Source organism: Sarcophilus harrisii, chromosome 3 (assembly GCF_902635505.1).
Source record: "Sarcophilus harrisii chromosome 3, mSarHar1.11, whole genome shotgun sequence".
Lineage (NCBI taxonomy): Eukaryota > Metazoa > Chordata > Mammalia > Dasyuromorphia > Dasyuridae > Sarcophilus > Sarcophilus harrisii.
Window position 1 is genome coordinate 513111924 of NC_045428.1, and position 20167 is coordinate 513132090.

At 35.7% G+C, this 20167-nt stretch overlaps 1 protein-coding gene across 12 annotated transcripts in view; it reads right to left on the bottom strand.

The window, feature by feature from the left end:
* Positions 1-20167, bottom strand: part of SYTL2 (synaptotagmin like 2) — a 141998-nt gene that overhangs the window by 11043 nt on the left and 110788 nt on the right. For 5 of the 12 annotated variants that reach the window (XM_031961863.1, XM_031961861.1, XM_031961867.1 and 2 more), the window contains 7 exons: positions 19971-20024; positions 18137-18184; positions 13091-13185; positions 8163-8282; positions 6217-6386; positions 3918-4020; positions 951-1121 (listed from right to left, as the gene is read on the bottom strand). In XM_031961863.1, coding sequence (XP_031817723.1) covers positions 951-1121; positions 3918-4020; positions 6217-6386; positions 8163-8282; positions 13091-13185; positions 18137-18184; positions 19971-20024 — 761 coding nt within the window. Of the gene's footprint in view, positions 1-950; positions 1122-3917; positions 4021-6216; positions 6387-8162; positions 8283-13090; positions 13186-18136; positions 18185-19970; positions 20043-20167 lie in introns of those variants that run through there. The other 7 variants (XM_031961862.1, XM_031961868.1, XM_031961865.1 and 4 more) reach the window with 4 other exon arrangements.

A 20167-nucleotide genomic window follows, 5' to 3' on the forward strand; every position in this document is an offset into this window, starting at 1 on the left:
ATTCATCACCTGGAGGCAAATTCCTCAAGTTGAATCCATATTTTAGTCAGTCAATAAATATATTAAGGCCTTGCTAAGTGCCAGGCACTGTGTTAAATTCCGGGAATGAAAAGAAAGGCAAAAGATAATCTCTACCCTGGAAGAGCTCATAATCTAATGAATCTAAACATATCTACCTGGATCTTGGAAGGCAAACCTGGACTTATCTAAGATTTTTTGGATAAATAGAAGGAAGATCCTTTCAGGGATTGGGGTCAGTTCACTGGAATTCTTCATTAAGATATTTTATGTGCAATATCCAAAGACTGAAAGTCTAAAAGGACTTATTTTCGCCATACTGACTCACTATAATTTAGTATTAGAAAAAGCTGAAAAGAGCATCTGGTACAACTCCCTCTTTTTATGGCTAAGGAAACTAAGTTCATGCTTTTAAAAAAGACCATTTACGCCTTAAGTACCAGAGTTGAAATTTGGAGCCAGGTCCTCTAACTTAAATCCAATACTCTTTCCACTGCTCCAGGGGCTCCTCCCGAGTAGATATCCCTTTTTACCATCAAAAGTACAAGAATAAAGAAATTAACTCTAATTTCTGATTGCAAAGATTGCCGATGGCAAATGAACTAGGTCTATTAATCAGGTTTTATGGTAGTAGTGGTCAATTATGTGACATGGTGAATAGAGCACTGGGTCTACAGTCAGAAAGACTCGTCCTCCTGAGTTCAGATCTGGTCCCAGACACTTTATTACATGTGGGACCCTGGGCATATAACTACCCTATTTGCCAGTTTTCTCGTCTGTAAAATAAATCGGAATAGAAAAAGGCAAAGCACTTCAGTATCTTTGCCAAGAAAACCTCAAAAGGGGTCAGGAAGAGTGAAACAACTGAAGAACATCACTGTAGTGCATAAAGTATTGCCAAACCAGGATGCTATAAACAACCTCAAACTTACCCTGCGGTTCAAAGGGTACCACTTCAATTGTTTATTCTGTTTGTTGTCCCAGTCCCATGTTTCCAGGTCAAGTTCTACTTCCCCGAGGAAACTGTTGCGTTTGAATGTATCTCGATGCCAGACTGAGAGGTTCAGTTTTTGATTCTTCAAGCTCTGTTTGTCAATTTTATACTGCAGAAAACAAGACGAGAATTAGGAACATTTAAGTCTTTCATACCAACGACAACTTATATTTCTATTGTGCTTTGCCATTCAAAAAATGCCTCCACATGATGATCTTGTGAGTAAATTAGAGTATATATCATTACTGGCAAAGAGATTGTCTTAAGTCACAGTTGGTAAATACAAAAGGTAAAAGATGTGGATAAGAAGGGAAAAAAAGCCATCAGCTCAAAAGAAATTTCTTTTCTTATACGGTATTTCAAGTCTTGCTGGTGTTCTAGGGCTAGACTAAATACATTTTTTCCCTGTAGCTAAAATCTTTTCCTCTCAAAAAACAAATTCTTTTTCCTCTCTAGAGAAAGAAACCATAGTATGTATACTCTTTCTGAAAAATATATAATTTTTTTATTATATTAATAATCCATTTAATAATTGGATCTAATTTAATAATTAAAATTAAGGCTTTTTTCCTTTCTTTTTCTTTTTTTTTCTTTTTTTGCTGAGGCAATTTGGGTTAATTCCCCCCCCCCCAAACACACAATTGAGAAGTGTAGGGGATCCTTTTCTAAAAATATATGAAGGCACTCAGCATCTCCATTAGATGTCTTTGCTTACTGAGAGAAACTACTGGCCATCAATCTATTATCAGTTAGCCTAATTAATAAATTGATTATTAATTACCCAGAAACTCTGTGTCTTGGGTTTTTATTTGTTTTAATACATACACACACACATATACACATACACAGCTATATATATTTATATATATATATACATTATATATATACACACACACACATATAATGTATTTATGTGTATATACATACACATGCCTTTGTTGGGACCAAAGCTATTAGTGCAATTTTAAGGACCATAGGTCTCTAGTCCTAAATAGTTAATCCTTTTGATGGTAACCCCAACTTTTTTTTGTTTTTCATCTTGCACATAAAATGAAATTTCTTTTCCAACTAGAAAATTGGAATTTTTTACTTCCCAGAGTCATATTATCTTGAAAAAAAACAAACAAACTACAACTAATTTATGTGTAATATAAGGATATATAAAGGATGTCACAATGGTTTTAGTGCAGTTTTTAAGCTTAAAGCTTAAATGGACTGGTTTAAACATTAACATGTTTACATTTAATAGCTTAAACTTGATAACTTAAAATCATACTAAGATTTCTGGGGACACTCTGTATCACCTCATTTGATTCTCACAATAATCCTAGGAAGTATGTGCTATTATTATCCCCTTTTTATAAATAAGTAAACTGAGGTCAAGAGAGGCTGAGTGAATTGGCAGAGCTCACATGGCTAGTGAGGATCTGAGGCAAAATTCAAACTCAAGCTTTCTGATTCCAAATCCAGAAATTTATCCTTTAGAACCACCTAATGTGTTCTCAATTATTTCTAGAAAAGTAGTGATATGAAAAATTCCCAAACCACTTATACTTGGATTTGGAAATCAGATTTTTTTTTAATCTATTTTCTTTTTCTAGCAGATTTAATTACTAATTAAAGCATTTGCTTGAGGTCATTCAAATTAGTCTATTTTGTTGTCTGGGAGTAGGAGGAAGTGTCCCAGAGGCATGTCCAGAGATGCCAAGGAATGTCAGTTGGTCTGTGATTTAATATTTTCCATAAGGTAAATGATTTACATGTGGATAGTTAAAAATTGACTGTTTCCTTCCTGGAAGATAATGGAAAATACAGCACCAGAACACTAATCTAGTGGCCAGCATTTCAACTTAGCCTTCACCTATATAGAATTCTGTGTAGTTTTTCCCCAACTCAAAGGCATTTTTTCTCTTAATTTTTTTTTTATAAACAAATTAACCCTCACATTGGTCTAACTCACAAAACAGACTGTTTTATGTATATTGGATATTTCCAGAATATCTAAATTCACACATATATATCAGAGGTATAAACACTGCTGTCTGCAACATTCCTGAATGCAACCTGAATCAGATTAAAATATAATGGAGAAATATGAAATTTTAACAATACAATAGAACATAGATAATATTAATATGCGATTTTCTAAATCAATAGGCAGCCCATCAGGATTCTTATGTAAGGTTTAGTGGCCCCCATTTTTGGGGGAATTTGTTAGCACTGCTCTGTACCACAAGCAAACTGGACTACTTGAATTGTTCAAGAATGACCCCGACTGTTCCTTTCTCTGTGTTTTCCCCTGAAACCCATGGATATAATCTTTCTTTGCCCTCCCCTGAAATCTTACACATCTTTTAAAACCCCATTCTAAATTATGCCATCTCTAAAACGCTTTTGAGATTTCCCAGTCAGTTATAATCAATTCTGCTTTGAATATTACACAGCACTTATTGTGGTTTATTTATAGTGATTTGTTTATGCTGCTTCCCCCTCAAGATTTTAACTTTCATAAGAGCAGTGCAGTATTTATTTCTCCTAGCACTGAGTCTACCACTTTGCCATGTAATATGTACTTAAAAATCTGTTAAATGAATGAATTTAAATGTAAGTTATCATTTATGATTTAGAGCACTGGATTAGTAATCAGGGAAACCTGAATTCAAATCCTACTCCAGGAGTCTGGTATACTCAATGCAAGGAGAAATAAATACTGTCATTGTTCTTATGAAAGATCTTGACCAATGACTTTACCAAACTTAGTTTCAGTTTCCTCAACTGTACATAATTATGTCAAAGGATTATTGAGAGGATCAAATAGGATGGCATAGGTAAAGTGCTTTGTAATAAACCTTGGAATGGTATGTAAATGACAGCTACTGTTATTATAAATTCTGTTCATACATACACGCAATATCTCATTATACACAGGATTCAAGGTTTTCTTCATCACAAATGTTTTCTTCTTGCCCATTTTGCCTTTGTCTGGTAACAGATAGGTCTTTACATATCTAGAAATTGAAGAGATAAGTTCATCAGAAAAAAATGCTATCTATTTCCTCATCCAACTTTTTATTATTTGAAATAGAAACAACTCTTGCCCTAGAGGAAAGAATCAAAAGCAATGAGTGGGAGTTGTGGAAAGATTAATATAGGCTTAATGTAAGGGCAATCAGGTGGAATACTCAAAGTGCTGGGCCTGAGGGAAGACTCATCTTCCTGAGTTCAAATCTGGCCTCAGATACTTATGAGCTGTGCGACCTTAGCCAAGTCACCTCACCCTGTTTGCCTCTGTTTCTTCATCTGTGGAATGAGCTGGAGAAGGAAATGGTAAACCACTTTAGTATCCTTGCCAAGAAAACCCCAAATGGGGCTGTGATGAATTGGATACAACTGAAATGATTAAATAAGAAGGAAAGGATTCCTAAAACTCTGAATTAGCCAAAAATAGAAGGTAGGTAATGGTCCTTCTCCACTGGAGTTCTTCAAGCAAAGAATAGATGACCATTTGCTGGATATATTGCAAGAAGATTTTTTTTTTCAATTATGAGTTGGACAAGAGGGCTTCATAAGTTTCTTTCAACTCTGTAAGATTATACTGTTTTTTAGGGCAGAGAAACCCTGAGGTAACTAAAGCTAGAAGTTTGGAGTTTTAAGATTTTCAGTAGGAATACATCTATCTAGCAATGTCATAAGCTTCTCCTGTTTAATGTCATAAGGGATTCCCTAAAATGCTATTAATTTGGGGGAAAAAAGTTTGGAGATTTTTGATTTTGATTAAGATCTTCAAGAAGAAAAATTATTATCTCCTACTAAAAAGCATGACAACATCAAACAGAATAATGAAATTACTACACAGTCTACAAAACTTGTTTCTCTCTCTTCCTCCAAGGGCCCCAAAGAAATGAGTTTAGTGGATCTTTTTATAATTAAGTAGAACTGGATACCTGGAAATTTAATAATACCTAGCAACATGTACCTCATGTTTTTAGGCAAGAGATTCTTCTGGTCTGAAAAAGTTAAATGACAATCAGTTTATTATCATTCAAATTTTCACCTCCCAGTTTCACTTTTTCTTCCCTAATTCTTGAATTGTGGATCCTTGAGGGTAGTGTTGAATTTCCTCTTTGGCTCCTGAGGACCTAGCAAAGTGCTTGTACCAGGTAAACATTTGTAAAATATTTCCTGCATTGAAACAAATCTATTAGGGGAGCTATATGTTGATTGGAGAAAACAATACTCAATTTCTCCCCATTTTAATACTTCAGTATTTTGTGTCTATTCTATTCTGTCTATTCAGATCACAGAACTTCCTCACCTTAGAAGACCATTTAATAACATTTCAAGTTTTGCTGTTTGGTTATTCAGTCATATGTGACTCTTCAAGATATCATGGGCTATAGTTTAGTAGGCCCTTCTATTCTCCTCTATCTCTCAAAGTCTGTCCAAGTTCATGTTCACTGTTTCCATGATACTATGATATTATCTATCCATCTCATCCTCTACTTTTTAAGGCTATGGTCAAAAGAAGGATCACCACTTCATGGTCAATCCTCTAGGGATGAGCTTCTATAAATTCACTTTATTCATTTTATTATTCATACTGCATATTTCTACTGGATTAGAACCAATTAACATATTTTACATCATTATAACTTCAAATTGTGGCAATTTTTATTTGCTGACCATTATTCACACTAATTGAAAGCTAGCTGCATTTTGACATACTCACTTAGGCCTGGATTTGAAAGGCATTTCTAAATTGATATGTTGCCCATTTTTGAACCACAATTCACCTTCATACTACAGGAAAGTATCAGAGTTGGATTTAAGTGGAGGGAGTATTTTAAGACAATAGCATTTTAATTCCTTTTTAAATCAAGGGCAAAAAAAAAAAAAAAATGATTATTCTTTCTCTCCTCTCTCTCTCTCTCTCCTTTTCCCCACCCTCAGATTTTGACCCTGGTTTGACTATTTTCAATAAGTCCCTTAGAAAGTTCAATTGATTTTTTAAAATTTTGGTTTGGATTAGGGAGTTCAGTCTGAAATAAATTTATAAATTGAATTTTTCAATTTTTTTTCTTGGAGTTAGCTCCCTAGAAGATAATTTTTAAAATGCAAATACTGCCACTATTATTTCTCCCCACTTCCTGCTTGAACATGGTGTTAAACTTGAAGGAATACAGGAAACTCCAAAATTTACTTACGGGTCCGAGCGCTGTTTTTTAACATCAGCTGCTGCTAAGTCCTTGCACTGGGCCACAAAAACATGGAACTCCATCAATGTATCCACATAATCAATGGCAAACTGAATACTTCCTTTAATTTCCAGATTGCCAAAGTCTCCACTGTAAACACTCATCGCACTTCCACTCACCTGAAGGTACCAGAAACGAGATTTTCATGAATTTAGCTTCTGAGTATGTAAAAGGATTTTAGAAATAACCCTTATTGGTATGTATTTCAATCTAGTTTGGAAAGATTTTGACTCAGCAAATGAAACATGAAGCACAAAAAAATAATAGTTAGCATTTCTGATGCATTTTGATGAATTTAACATGGTATTTAAAAAGACACAATGATTTACAGGTTGGTTCATTTGAAAGCAAACTTAAAAAATCATGTGGTTATAAGTAGCCTATTTTTAGGGCTACTCTTTGGGGTTTTTTAATGGCCAAAGAGATAATATACAAGATATACCAGATACAGACCATAGTGACCTAAGTTCTTATATCAAATTTCTCAGCTGCTGGGAAGGAATTTCACCATGTTAGCAAGTCATTAACTCTGAAAAATTGCTTACTGAGCTTATACTCTGAAAGTCCAGGAAGGAATGATAATAAATAATGGATAAATGATGGAAGGAGTTTAAAAATTGCACAATAGGTAAGCAAACAGATTGATATTGATAGGGATTCAAAAGGAACAGGTTCAACAAAAATAAGATTCAATAAGTCCAAGGTCAATCAGAGTGTAAGCACAATTGAATGGATACCTAAACATTTCATAATTCCTAGCATCATGTACTTCACTTTAGGCAAAACAATCAGTTTATTATCATCATTCAAATTTTCCCCTCTCCTGTTCCATTTTTTCCCCCAATTCCTACTGAATTGTAGATCCTTGAGGGTAGTGTTGAATTTTCTTTTTGTTTCCTAAAGACCTAGCATAGTGCTGGTACAAGGTGAGCATTTATAAAATATTTTCTGCATTGAAACAAATCTCTTAACTGTATATGTTGATTGGAATCCTATAGAAGAATGAATAACCCCAGAATTTCTTTTCCATAGTTCTGGATTTTTAAATACTGAGTGTTTAAAGAGAGGGTTACACACACATACATGTATACACACCGAGATTACTAAAATTAAAAGAAAAGGGCATAATGCCATCTAGTGATAAAACGTTTCTATCTCACTGCCATGCCATCATCTTCTTTAATCTCCATCCAAGTGCTCCAAAGTTTGGGGTTCAAAATGCCCAATCCTCAAGAGTCCAGGGATTTTAGGAGATCTACAAACTTTGAATGAAAAAAAAAATTAAATTTTTATCTTCACTAACTTTTAGTTTCCAAAATCTATGTATTTTTGTTTGTTTGTTTTTGTCTTCAATTTAAAGATATTATTCAGAGAAGGGAGTCTGAAATAGACCAGATGGCAAAAGAGACCCATGAGATTTTAAAAAATCTATATGCTGGCTATCAGATCAGTATGGAGCCATTCATAGATCCTTATCAACAACTCTGATAAAATACCTCCCAAGCCTGTGACCAGCCAAGTAGGCAACAGTAACACACACATATCTATCCACATTCACTATAAAGGATGCTTCTCTGTGACTTTGTCAAGCATCATACAGGAAATATTAGTTATTAATATTGTTGGCCATCCGAAGTCATGTTTTGAGATTCACACAGACATTTAATGGAGTTATTTTTTTTTTGGAGCTGATGTACAACCAAGAAAAAATTTTTAGCTGGTTAGATAGAAGCCAGTTGCCAAATAGAAAGGTATTCTGGTGCTTGGGGTTAAGGGAATAGCAAAAATAAATAAATAAATAAAAATTAAAATAAAAAAGCACCATTTTAGAGAGAGCAGGGAAATGGCAAAGCAAGAAAGCAGGGGCCATTAGAACTGAGCCTTTGTTTACATACAGAAGACAATGATGTCATGCCAGAGGAGCTGCTAAGATTGGTTAAAGAGCTCGGGCTCTTCTTGTGTCTGCCAAGCTGGTAACTGCTTTCTGATGCGGAATCGGTCTCTCTGTCATCACTCTACAAGACATCACACAATGCAGAAGTTATTTAGGGCCACGGAAGAATCTATGTGGAAGAGTGGATAGGGAAAGTCTTAATTCTTGGAATCCCACTACTCTGTGGCGTGTCCTAAATACTCTGGAAACTCACTCTAAACACCTTTTGGCAAGAGGAGGAAGTTTGAGTTACTGAAATACCTGGGGGATAGTCTCTCTAATAAGCTAGATCCCTGTTCTTCAGCTTTAAGATGCTGAGTCCCACCACCCAGGGCTTTTGTTTTATTTTTTATTTTCATTATTTATTTATTTGCTAAGCCAATTGAGATTAAGTGACTTGCCCAGAGTCACCCAGCTAGGAAATGTTAAAGTGTTTGAGGCCAGATTTGAACTCAGGTCCTCCTGACTTCAGGACTGGTGCTCTATCCATTGTACCACCTAGCTGCCCCTGGGGCTTCTGTTTTAAATGTAGGAATTAATTAACTTTTTTCCAAAGGAGAGGATTCAAGGGTTGTGGTCAAGATACAAATATTTTGTTTCATTTCTTTCATTATTAACATTTTCTTAACTTAGAGATCAAATGATTTACTTGTGTTTAGGCTAGGGGAAAAAAAATCTATTTCTATTCTAGGCTAATCCCATTTTCTTTTTAAAAATCTTGTGAATTATTATTATGCTTATATGTAATACACCCAATATATTTAAAATTCAAAAAATATTAATACATTTAACTTATATGAGATGGTATACATCTATTTTAAAAACATCAAATCAATAATTTTGTGTTAATTTAAAATATCTCTCCAGAGACTGAGAATTTGAGTCATGAAATTTATAGGGGAAAATACTAGGGATATAATGGCAAAGAAGCCTAATTTCAGTACATGTCTAAAATTCATGAATTATAATCATTTAAGTGGATATGTTTTGGCAAATTTGAGTTGAAAAGGACCCTGGAGAGTATAGAATCTAATGCCCTCAATAAAAATAAATAATCTGAGGTTGATTCAGAGAGGGTAAATGATTTTTTGACTCCAAGTCTACTATCACTAGACCACACTGGATTTCTGGATACAACTTTTTAGAGTACTACCCCCTTCTTTGATAGCACAGAATATTAGGAAGCACACTGTCCTATAAGAGACCAGTTTGAATAAGAGATTCCAGTTTGATTCTATTACCTTGCTATGAGATTTAAAAGCAATTCATTTCCCTTAACTATGTCTCATTAGTAAAAGTTAATTTTTAGGTTAGATGGATCTCTAAGGTTCATTCTGGCTCAAACGGCCTTTGATTTTTCTGGTTAAATTGGTTAAATGTGAACTCCTATTTTGAAAGAGGAATTTAAGAGGCAATTAGGTAACTAAAGGGGAGCTGGGGAGAATGATCCGTTAAATACCTTCCTAGAGAAAGTAGTTAGTTCATGCCAACAGATTCATGCCACGCCAATCAGGGTCAATGCTATGAAACCAATTCTCAGACAATTCTATATAAAAGTGCCACAAAAAACCTGCCTTTCCCCCCCCCCCCCCCATGGTTCTTTAAATTGGTCCAGGGCTGGGGGTGGAGAGTAGGAAGAAGGAGTGAGCAGAAATGATCCTATTTCACTTTCATTTCCCCCAATAACAGCCTTATGTCTATGTTTTAATGTGAAATGATACAACTTCCTTTTTATTTAATACTTTCATGGATATGACCTCACCAGTGATGTACTGCTTATATTGGTACAAGTCACAAGCTATCCAGGGCTTTTCTTCATCTGCAAATCTCCACTTTTATTCTAAGTTCTCAAAGATTCACCTGATGGACCAGAGGCTTTCTTCTGATTCATTTAAGGCTAGTGCAGACCTCTGTTATTCTTAACTCCAGCCTCATCTTAGTCACTCATCCTACACATCCTCGATGATGTTTTATCTATTATTATCCCATGTGCAAATTATCATTGTTCTTAAACCCATCGGGCATCTGTCCACATATCTGCCCTTAGGGTTACCTACCTGTTATAGTGATTCTTCTGAGACTATGATGTTTCATGATTCACAGCTGCATTCATTTGATAACTTTTATTTGGTTAATTCAATGCATGCTGAGATCTGTTCTCATAGCGTGTCATAGGTATTCTACAATATGCTAAACATTTTTCAAAATCTTATATAAGTCTACCCTTTGGCCGTTTGTCTACTGCAAAGTGATTTCTGATCATTTCAAAAAATCCAGCTTCAACCAATAATATTTATTGGGAATAATTTTTCTCATTGTTGCTTTTCATTTACTTCTGATTTTCATTGTGCATATTTATTATTTTTACATAATTGAACCAAATAACTTGTCCCTCATATACATTTGTAGTATTAAGAAAGTCAAATGGTTTTTTTCTCTACATTTAAGTGACAAAAAATACTCCTATTTTTATTTTACTATATGTAAGTGCATATACAAACATTTGTTAGTCTGTATGGAATTGGAATAATGTAATTTATGAATCATAGATCTACAGTTTTTTTCTACAATTGTTACTCAATGTTCCTAATATCATTCGTTATTTTTTTTCTTCCTTTCCCCTCAATTTTATTAGTTCAGCATATATTAATTTTTTATTACATGTTCTATTTTTGGAATTTTTTTGTCTCTTCCATTAGTTTGTCTATTTTTAACCAACCATTAGATAATTTTAACAGTTGTCACTATATAATAAATTTTAAAGTCTATCAGTCTGCCTCCCTTCTATCATCACTCTGCCACCCACCACCACTACTGCAATAGGCTCTTTAGTATTCTTGTCTATCTTTTTTTCCATACAAATTATACTGTCATTTTACCCACATCTACAATATACTCCATTGGGATTTTAACTGGTATGGTCTTAAATGTGTAAATTACCTTGGGGAATACCTTTATTATTATTCTATCCAATCATGAGTAAGGTATCTCTTTCCAATTATTAAAATCTTCTTAAGTTTTATATTTCCTCTGCATTTCATATTGGACTAAAGTATTTATTTTTTTTTCTTTCTACTAAGGCAGGAGTGGATGAAGAGAGACAACAGTCAGAGAGCTTTGTGCAAAATGAATATATACAGGTTATGTTAGAGATAATCTTAGAGGGAAAAGCTACTAGTGAGACCTTAGCTGAAACTCTAAGAGAAGATTTGAGAAGAAACATCAACTTTTTAGGGGAGAAAGGGAGTTAGTTGGGGTTAAGTGACTTGCCAGGGTCACAACAAGTGTAAGTGTTAGGTGTCTAAGGCCTTGAGCTCAAGTCCTTCTAATTTAGACCAGCTACTAGAACTTCATTAATAGGAGATGAAGCTCTTAATGAGGGATAAAATTCAAATACATCTCAGAGAAGGAACATAATGGCTTAAATTCATACTAAAATGTAAACAATTGCTACCAGGACTTTTCTTGGTAGGTTTTGATGAAAATAGGTAAAAGACCAAAGGGTACCACATGAAAAGTAGAAGATGGGAGGAAGGGGGGGATAAAGCACACAATGAAGCTGGGTAAATATTACCAGCAGGGAAGATTCATAACACTGAATGTCACAGAATTTAGCATAGGGCCAGCCTGGTGGGAAGCTCTGACTCATTTCTGCCTGAAAAAAAGGTGTGCTATGTCGTCTGAAAGTTGGAACGTTAGACTGGGAAATAACAAAGAAATTCTAGTATCAGAGGCTGATTTCCAACTTCTCTTTCATTCTTTTATAGAACATTTTAGTTTGATCAGTTCTTGGATAGTCCCCCTTCTGATGAGAGGAAATCACAAAAGCATTCCATACTTTGTATATATTTGTTGACCTATTGTATCTCCCCCTTAGATTGTAAACTCTTTGAGGACAGGGACTGTGTTTTTTAACCTCTTTTTGTATCCCCAGGGCTCCTCAAACTTTTTAAATAGGGGGCCAGTTCACTGTCCCTCAGACAGTTGGAGGGCCAGACTATAGTAAAAACAAAAACTTTGTTTTGTGGGCCTTTAAATAAAGAAACTTCATAGCCCTGGGTGAGGGGGATAAAGGTCCTCAGCTGCAGCATCTGGCCCACGGGCCTTAGTGTGAGGACCCCTGGGCCCTTAACTAAGTGCCTGGTGCTGTGGAAGGTACTTAATATTTACTGAATTGAGAAGGTGGATATTGAGGGGATAACTGGAAGAATTTGCCTTCTAACCCCTGTAGATGATAAAGGCACAGTTCCTAGTTTGTTCCAAACTTTTAGTGGTGAGAGCTCAGCATGTTTGTTATTGATGATTAAGATTAAAAACAAACAAATAAACAAACAACACATCTCTATACTTTTTCAAAGCTAAGAATGGGAAATTTTCAGCAGTCTAACAGGACCAGAAGCAAATGGGGTTTAAACAGCTTGAAGGCACTCAGCAGTACTTATATTACCCCCTTAAAAATCAATGAACATATTTTAACCCCAGCATATTTACTTGTTTGAGTAAACTAATACTTTCATTAACAACATGGATGAAATGCCCAAGCCAAATGTCTCTGGAGCAATTCCCAAGTGCAGAGAACAATATTTATCCTTTCTGTGCTCTTATGACAAATGCTTCTCAGAACCGCTATTTTCTTGCCACTCAGGGGAGTAGGGAAACCTCTGTGGGCCATGTGGGACTCCACATGACAAATGAGCTGTTAATAATCAAATGAGTCAGTTTTCCTCTCTCCTGAACATGAGATACTTTCGATGGATCAGAAAAACAGAGACCAATAACAATAACAATGACCACTTCCATCTGTGGTGCCACAAAGCACGGTTACAACCACAGAAGGAGAAACTCATCTGTGAAATGTCATTTTTCTTATATTTAAAAATGTGGACTTGCCTCATCTTGGAGGAATGCTGGAACAGACTTGCTCATCCTTTTGAGTTTTTCGGGATGTGGAAATTGGTTATCGGGATGTGAAGGCACTGTGGAAACTAAAGAGCAGCAGGTCTGTTTTCAAAATATTCTTACCACTGTTAGGCAGCAACATTTCACTCAAGTTAAAAATCAAACATTTCAATGAAGAAAGATTTATTTTCTTAGAGACTAAACGAACAGAGGTCCACATGCAGGAACATGATGAAGATACATGCTGTGTTGATAAATTAGATAGAGATATCTAACAAGGAGCTGAACCAAATCCAAACTGAAAACTAGTATAAAATAATGAATGCAAAGACCACTGGACTTTGAGTCAGGGAATATGGGTTAATGGAGCTCTGCAGATATTAGTTGGGTGACTTTGGGCAAGTCACTTTCCCTTATTAGCTTTCCACTTAAAATTTTAGGAGTTTGAACAAGATAAACTCCAAAATCTCTGCCAGGTCAACATTTCTGGAACTGGATCTGAATTATATTAGAGTTTTTCAATGTAAGTTGGTTTTTAATTAGTGTTTCCATCAGCAGGCTCACTTTTGGTTCTTTTAGAATTTGTAATTAGTTCACCTCCCTGAGATACAATTATACATTTCAAACATGCTGCAGGCAGAGAAACTATTTCATTTGGATCGTCTGAATCTTCTAACACAATTCAGTCTTGAAAGTTCTCTTACTCTTAAATAACAAGTTAAACAAAAATATAGTGATATTCTTTAAGGAATACAGTAACAGAGTGGTAATAAAGGTACCAGAAGTGGCAATATTAAATTGATTTGGGAAATTATAATTGTTCAATAGACACAATAAATTTATGTCATAGGCATCTGTCACAAAGATTTGCTATTTTATTTTACAGGAATAGCACACAAGTTAGGCAAGGCAGTCATACTGAATAAGCAATTTGCTTTTTGTGGGACACAACTTTTTATAGTCTTAAGGAAGAGGAGGCAGGATCTAGAGAGTAAGGGGAGGAAAGGTCAAGGAGGGATCTAGGAGGAGCCAGGTGGAATTAACCTGGCTGACCAGGTCAGCCAAAAAATAACCAGGTCAGCCAAAAAAATAGCTCCATGGATGTCCTAAGAATTCATATTTGTCTATCATTTGGCCTAAAATAAGTTTCTGAACCAGGTTTATTTCTATCTCTTACATCTCAGCAAAGAAAAGCTAGATGAATGACAGCTTCTCATCATTCTGTGCTTACCAAGGCAGTCTGGGAAACTGGCCTGACTATAACTGATAAGGAAACAAGATTTTTTTTTTTCTTAAAGCAATTCTTGAGATCAAATTTAGGGTTCACATCAGTAATAGCTGTCATATCCATTTGTAGCATTTCCAAGTTCACAAAGCACTTTACATCATTTTCAAATTCCCAAAGCCCTTTACTTATTATTTTATTATTATTATATTATTTTATTATATTTATTATAATTTATTATATATATATAATAATATATAATATTATTATATATATTATAATTATTATAATTTATTATATTTATTATAATATTATTATATTATTTCCTTTGATCCTCAAAAGAGCTCTATGAATTAAGTCCTAGAAGAATGAGATTAATTTTACAGCTGAAATGAGACCGAGAGCTTAATTGACTTGTCCAGGGCCATACAGTTTTTAACAGTCTGATGTTGGATTAGAACATAGGTTTTTTAACTCTGGGCCCAGTGCTTCTTCCTTAATCCCCACAGCTTCTCAGTAAAAGACAGAAGTGGAGAAATCATTGCTCTTTTGTAGCTCAAAATGTGAAAGCTAGTTTTCTGACAATGGTTCACTCACAAGCATAGAAAAGGGTGAATTTTAAAAACTTTTTTTTCTCTCCAAAGAATCAAAGTCTCTGTGTTATGTGTTATTGTGCCAAAATCTGTGGGAAAGTACCCAAGGCCATGTAAGTTGGTCCAAATAGTCTAGTGAGAAAACCCTGAACCTGAAAATGTTGCCTAGACATTCCTAGATTGGATTCTAAGGTACTTTATAGATATGTTCCATTCTTACATTAAAAAGATTACATGTAAAAATGACAGACTCTTCTTTTCTTACTTTAAATCTTCTACCACCATAAACTATATCATTTAAATGACCAGCATGTAGCTTTTCATAGAAAGAATGCTGAATTTGGTGTGAGAGGAGCTGTGTTCAGATCCTCATTCTTGCTACTTCCTACCTGCAGGTCACCCTCTCTGGGCCTTAGCCTTTTCTATAAAATGAAAAGACTCTCTAAAAAGCCATTTTAGCTCTAAATTTACAATCTCATGACATCAATTTATAATTGTCAACTGGGGGTGGGGGAAGCAGCTAGATAGCACAGTGGATAGAGCATTGGCCTGAAGTCAAGAGGACCTGAGTTCAGACATTTAACACTTACTAGTTGTGTGACCCTGGACAAGTCACTTAACTCCAATTGCCTTGCAAAAAATAAAAATAAAATTGTCAAATAGGAATTGGATTGCTTTTCATGGCAATGACACAAAATATGCTCAAACTGAGCCCTAATTTTTAATAATGTGCTCTTGAACAATATATAATAAGGGACAAACTAAAAAAAAAACAAACAAATTTTTAAGGGTAATTTCACCCAGACACTATTATTATTTTAGAAGGTATCTTCTAACAGTAGGGATACAGAAGTATAACTAGTAGATAAGAAAATTATGAGAGATACAAGGCTGGATTAACTGGTCTCTGGGATCTCTTCTTAGCTCTGATCTTCTATGATGAAAGGTAGCATCACTTACATGAATGTTTCATTTATTGTTACCCTGGCATAGTACCTACTTTAGTAAAATTCCATTTTTACGTAAATCTTATTGGAACTTTACTGACTTCCACATAAATTTAGACTCCATGAAATAAAAAAAAAAATAGTTCCATGGATGTCCTAAGAATTCATATTTGTCTATCATTTGGCCTAAAATAAGTTTCTGAACCAGGTTTATTTCTATCTCTTCCATATTAAGGGGGAAAAAAAAGCACTTTGACTTAGGAGTCAAAGTCCTAGGTTCAAGCCTCAGTTCTTATCCTTCCCAACCATGTGATCTTTGGGCAAACTTCCCTGGGGCCTCAGCTCAGCCCAAGTGGGATAATACTCTGTACTACCTACCTATTTCACAAGAATGCCCCCAAATTCAAATAATATAGGTAAAGTGCTTGTGTGACCATAAAAGGTCACGTAAACCCGCCTGTATTATTTATTCTTGCTTAGAATTTAAATACTGCAATTTTATCCTCGTTGACCCATTTTTAAAAAACAGGCTCAAAAGATTGAATCTTGTGGAGAAAACTTGGATTGATTTCAAACTCTAGGCTACAGGTGACATCTTATCAAGAATGGCTTAAATGAAGAGTCAGTGCTTGCCCTGAGATGTCAAATCCAAATGTAGGAATAGTTATTAGCTGCCTAGTGTATGTATGTAGAAAGTTATCCTATGTGCTGGGAAAAAGTTAAAGTTTCCATAAGATAGTCTCATTTAAACTTAACTTTATGATTAGTTTGTTGAGCCATTGTAATAATTAGGGTATTTGTTTTTTCACTTTTTGGTAGGTGGTATGGTGAGGGGGAAATCAAAAGATTTATGTCTTAGTCTTGGCTCTGCCATTTGTAAGATGCTGGACAAATCTTATTTGCCTTTCTGAGCTTTCATCTCTTCATCTTTCTTTAAGATGGGGTAATACTATTTTTTTTTCACAAGTGCCTGTCTCATAGGGTGAATTGTGGGAAAAGAATTTTGAAAAGCGCTAAAAGTCTAAATAAAACTGAACTATCATTTATGGTTCTCAATAAGTACTTGCTAGTTGGTTGGTGAAGATCAACCCCTGGAAGACATAAGCCATAGCATTTGTTTATTCTCCTGAGATAACAGACTTAGAGCTGGAAAGTACCTCAAAGATTCAACTCCTTGTTTTATAGATGAGAAGCCAAGGCCTGGAAGATCACAGGGAGGAACTAGAAGAGCTGAGATTCCAATACAGGTCTCCTAATTTCCAAATTCAGCACCTTCTGTCTATCACAGTATTAGTGCTTTAGATATCAGTTTACATTAATTCAAATTTAACATCTCTTTTGATTCCAAAGTACCCAAAGCCAAATGGGAACAACTAGTTAGAATTATACATAATATATGGATCCCTATAGATAGCTGTGAACATAAATTCATACACATACACACACACACACATATATATACTTACATATGAATTGAAAAATTATCTAATTCTTGTTAGACACATACAAAAAGGACCAATTTGTTCATTCTACAGACTGATGCAAAAGTACAAGAAATCTACAGCTGACAGCCCTTATTGAAAAATGGTGGTAACAGGTGTCAGGAATTTTGGATTTCCATCCTGATTCTGCCAATAATTAGTTATGTGACGGTGGGATGGCCATCTCACCTCAGTTTTCTCATTCTAGGTCAGGGATTCTTAAGCAGGGGTCCATAGTATATGGACATATTTCAGAAAGGCTTCTGAATTTAGTTTTTAAAAATATTTTGATTACTCTAAAGGGCATCAGACTAAAAAATAGGTTCATGACAAAATGGGTTAAGAAGCCTATTCTAGGAACAGTCTATATTCTAATATTTTACATTTTAAGGTTTCTTCCAGCTCTAATAATCTGGGACCACCTAAGAGCCACATGGCATTTTGTTTAAGTGTTTAACTGTAAGCATATCATCCAGGCCATTCTATCCAACAGGACTTAGTGACCATCAGATATACTCCTGAAAAGGTGAACAAGACTCAACACCAATACATTTTTTCCCTTTTAAAAGTCCTACTCTCAAGATAAATTATGAGCTAATGTCCTCCAGAAAGCATTTTCATGTTTGCAATTCAGATTCTGACAATGAAATAGTTTTCTGAGCTGCAGGTATTTTAGTAACAAACATATAGCATTATTAACAGAGTTAGTTATTTTAGTAGAGCTAGACACTTAATACAGTGCTAAGGTTCTACTCTTTTGAGGTGTTTGCTATTAGGATCCAGCTACTCACTTCCTGGCATGCATTCATTTGTAGGTTGTTGTTGATCTGTTTTCTGATCTGCTCAGAAGAGCAAGATTGAGAATAACATTTTAATAAAATAATTTAAAACACATGAAAAGAGAAAGATTAAGTTTTAACATCTACAACCAAGAAAAAGGACTCTATCAGAGCTTGTGGTCTCCTCTTCCTCAGGATAATTCCTCATGGAACATTTTAGACCATTTCTGACCTTGGAGAAATATGCAAAATTAACAACTTGTAAAACGGTCATCAGTACAAATAATAAAATGTTCACCAAGTAGAAATGGATATAAGTAGCCACTTGTTTTAATATAAAGGGGAGCAGCATGATTCAGCAGAAAGTCTGCTTTCAGGAGGCCTGAATTCAAATCCCAACCTTTCCAGTAAAAAAAAAAAAAAAAAAAAAGTTTGGTTAACTCTGAGGATGTCACACAGACTTTCTGAACTTCAATATCCTCCTCACCTGTAAAATGGGTATATGGCTATTACTTGTTTTAAGGATAAAATAAGAATTAGTCAAGTGCCTTTAAAAAGATATCACTAGAATTAACTGTCAGAGATGGAAAGTATCCTCGTCATGGTAAGGTCAGACTTCAGATGCTTTCTTCTTTCTTTTTTGGGTGGGGTATGTCAGAGGAAATTGAACAGAGTGACTAGTAAAATTTGGTTTGTCATCTGGATAAGGAAAAAAGGATACCTGTATCAATGGAATCATTAATATTTTGAAGTTTTATAGCACTGGGCTTTTAAAAATGAATCTTCTTGCTTTGATGTGGCAAGGCTTTTAAAACATTCACTTCTATACTGTAGCAAGCAACAATAACAACAACAAAGAACCCTCTATGTGAATATAATTAACATGTCTGTAAATTCTAAAGCCACATTTCCAAGCCTTAAGGAAAAAAAAAAAATTAAGATTCATTTCAGGTTTTTCTTCTTCCCTGCCCCTGATGAGGTAATGTTTTTCAAATCGTCTTGAAGCTGCACCAAATTCTATCAGCTCCTCTTTCTGAGTCTAAAATCGGTATCAAAATTTAGACTAGTCAACTTTCTGGACTGCTGATGTTTTAAAGCAGAACAACATCTTTACTTGGGATCCATGCGCCCCTCCACCCCCCCCCAAAAAAAAAAAAACAAAGGGTTTCTAGATATGTTTTGGGGGAACATACATCTTTATGCAAATTAAACCCTAACTAAAATTTAGCATTTCCTTCAATTATGTATCTTAAACATCATTTTGAGCAAAGTTCCACCGAATTCACCAGACTGCCAAAGGAATCGGTGACAGAAAAAGGCTTAAGAACTTCTATTTTAAAGAGGCTCTTAGGTTTCGCTGCTGCGCTAAGGCAGGATCTCCAGGTGACTGGGACAAAACGGCGGGTCACATTTGGCTTTCCTCACATCATCACCCCCATTGTCGGGAGGTGAGACCAGTCTCATTCGCCCCATTGTACAGATGAGAAGACAAGGCCCCATCACAGCAGCAGCCAAATCTACGAGTAATTCACCCAAATACAACTCCCTCTCAGGCCCCATGGTCTTTTCCTTTTCAATAGATCCCCAAGGAACAAAATCGGGGTAAGCATCTGGAAACACAACTCCCTCTTTTCTAAGCCCCCGGCCCGCTCAGCTGGGGCGTGCATCCTTAGGAGCTTCTCACCCGCCCGAAGGAATCAACATCGGAGACAAGACCCGTCCCGCCCGGAGGTGCTCCGACCCCCGCGGCAAGGCTCCTTCCCGGGGCTGCCCCGCGCGAGGTCCCTCCGCCTGCGCACCCCGGCGCCCAATTCCGGCATGCAGGTCGGACAGAGAGGATATTTACCATCTTCAGTGCTGCGCACTAGGTCTTCTGGCGGAAAGGCTACTTTGCCTCCATCTGTGCAGGAGAAAGTAACAGGCGGTTAAGGGCCCGCATCGCATCGCGGCCGGGGAGGGAGCAGGAGGGATTCAGGACGGAGCGGGGGAGGGGGAGAAAGGCTGCAGGACCAGACAAGATGTGATCTCCCCCCCCCCCCCCCC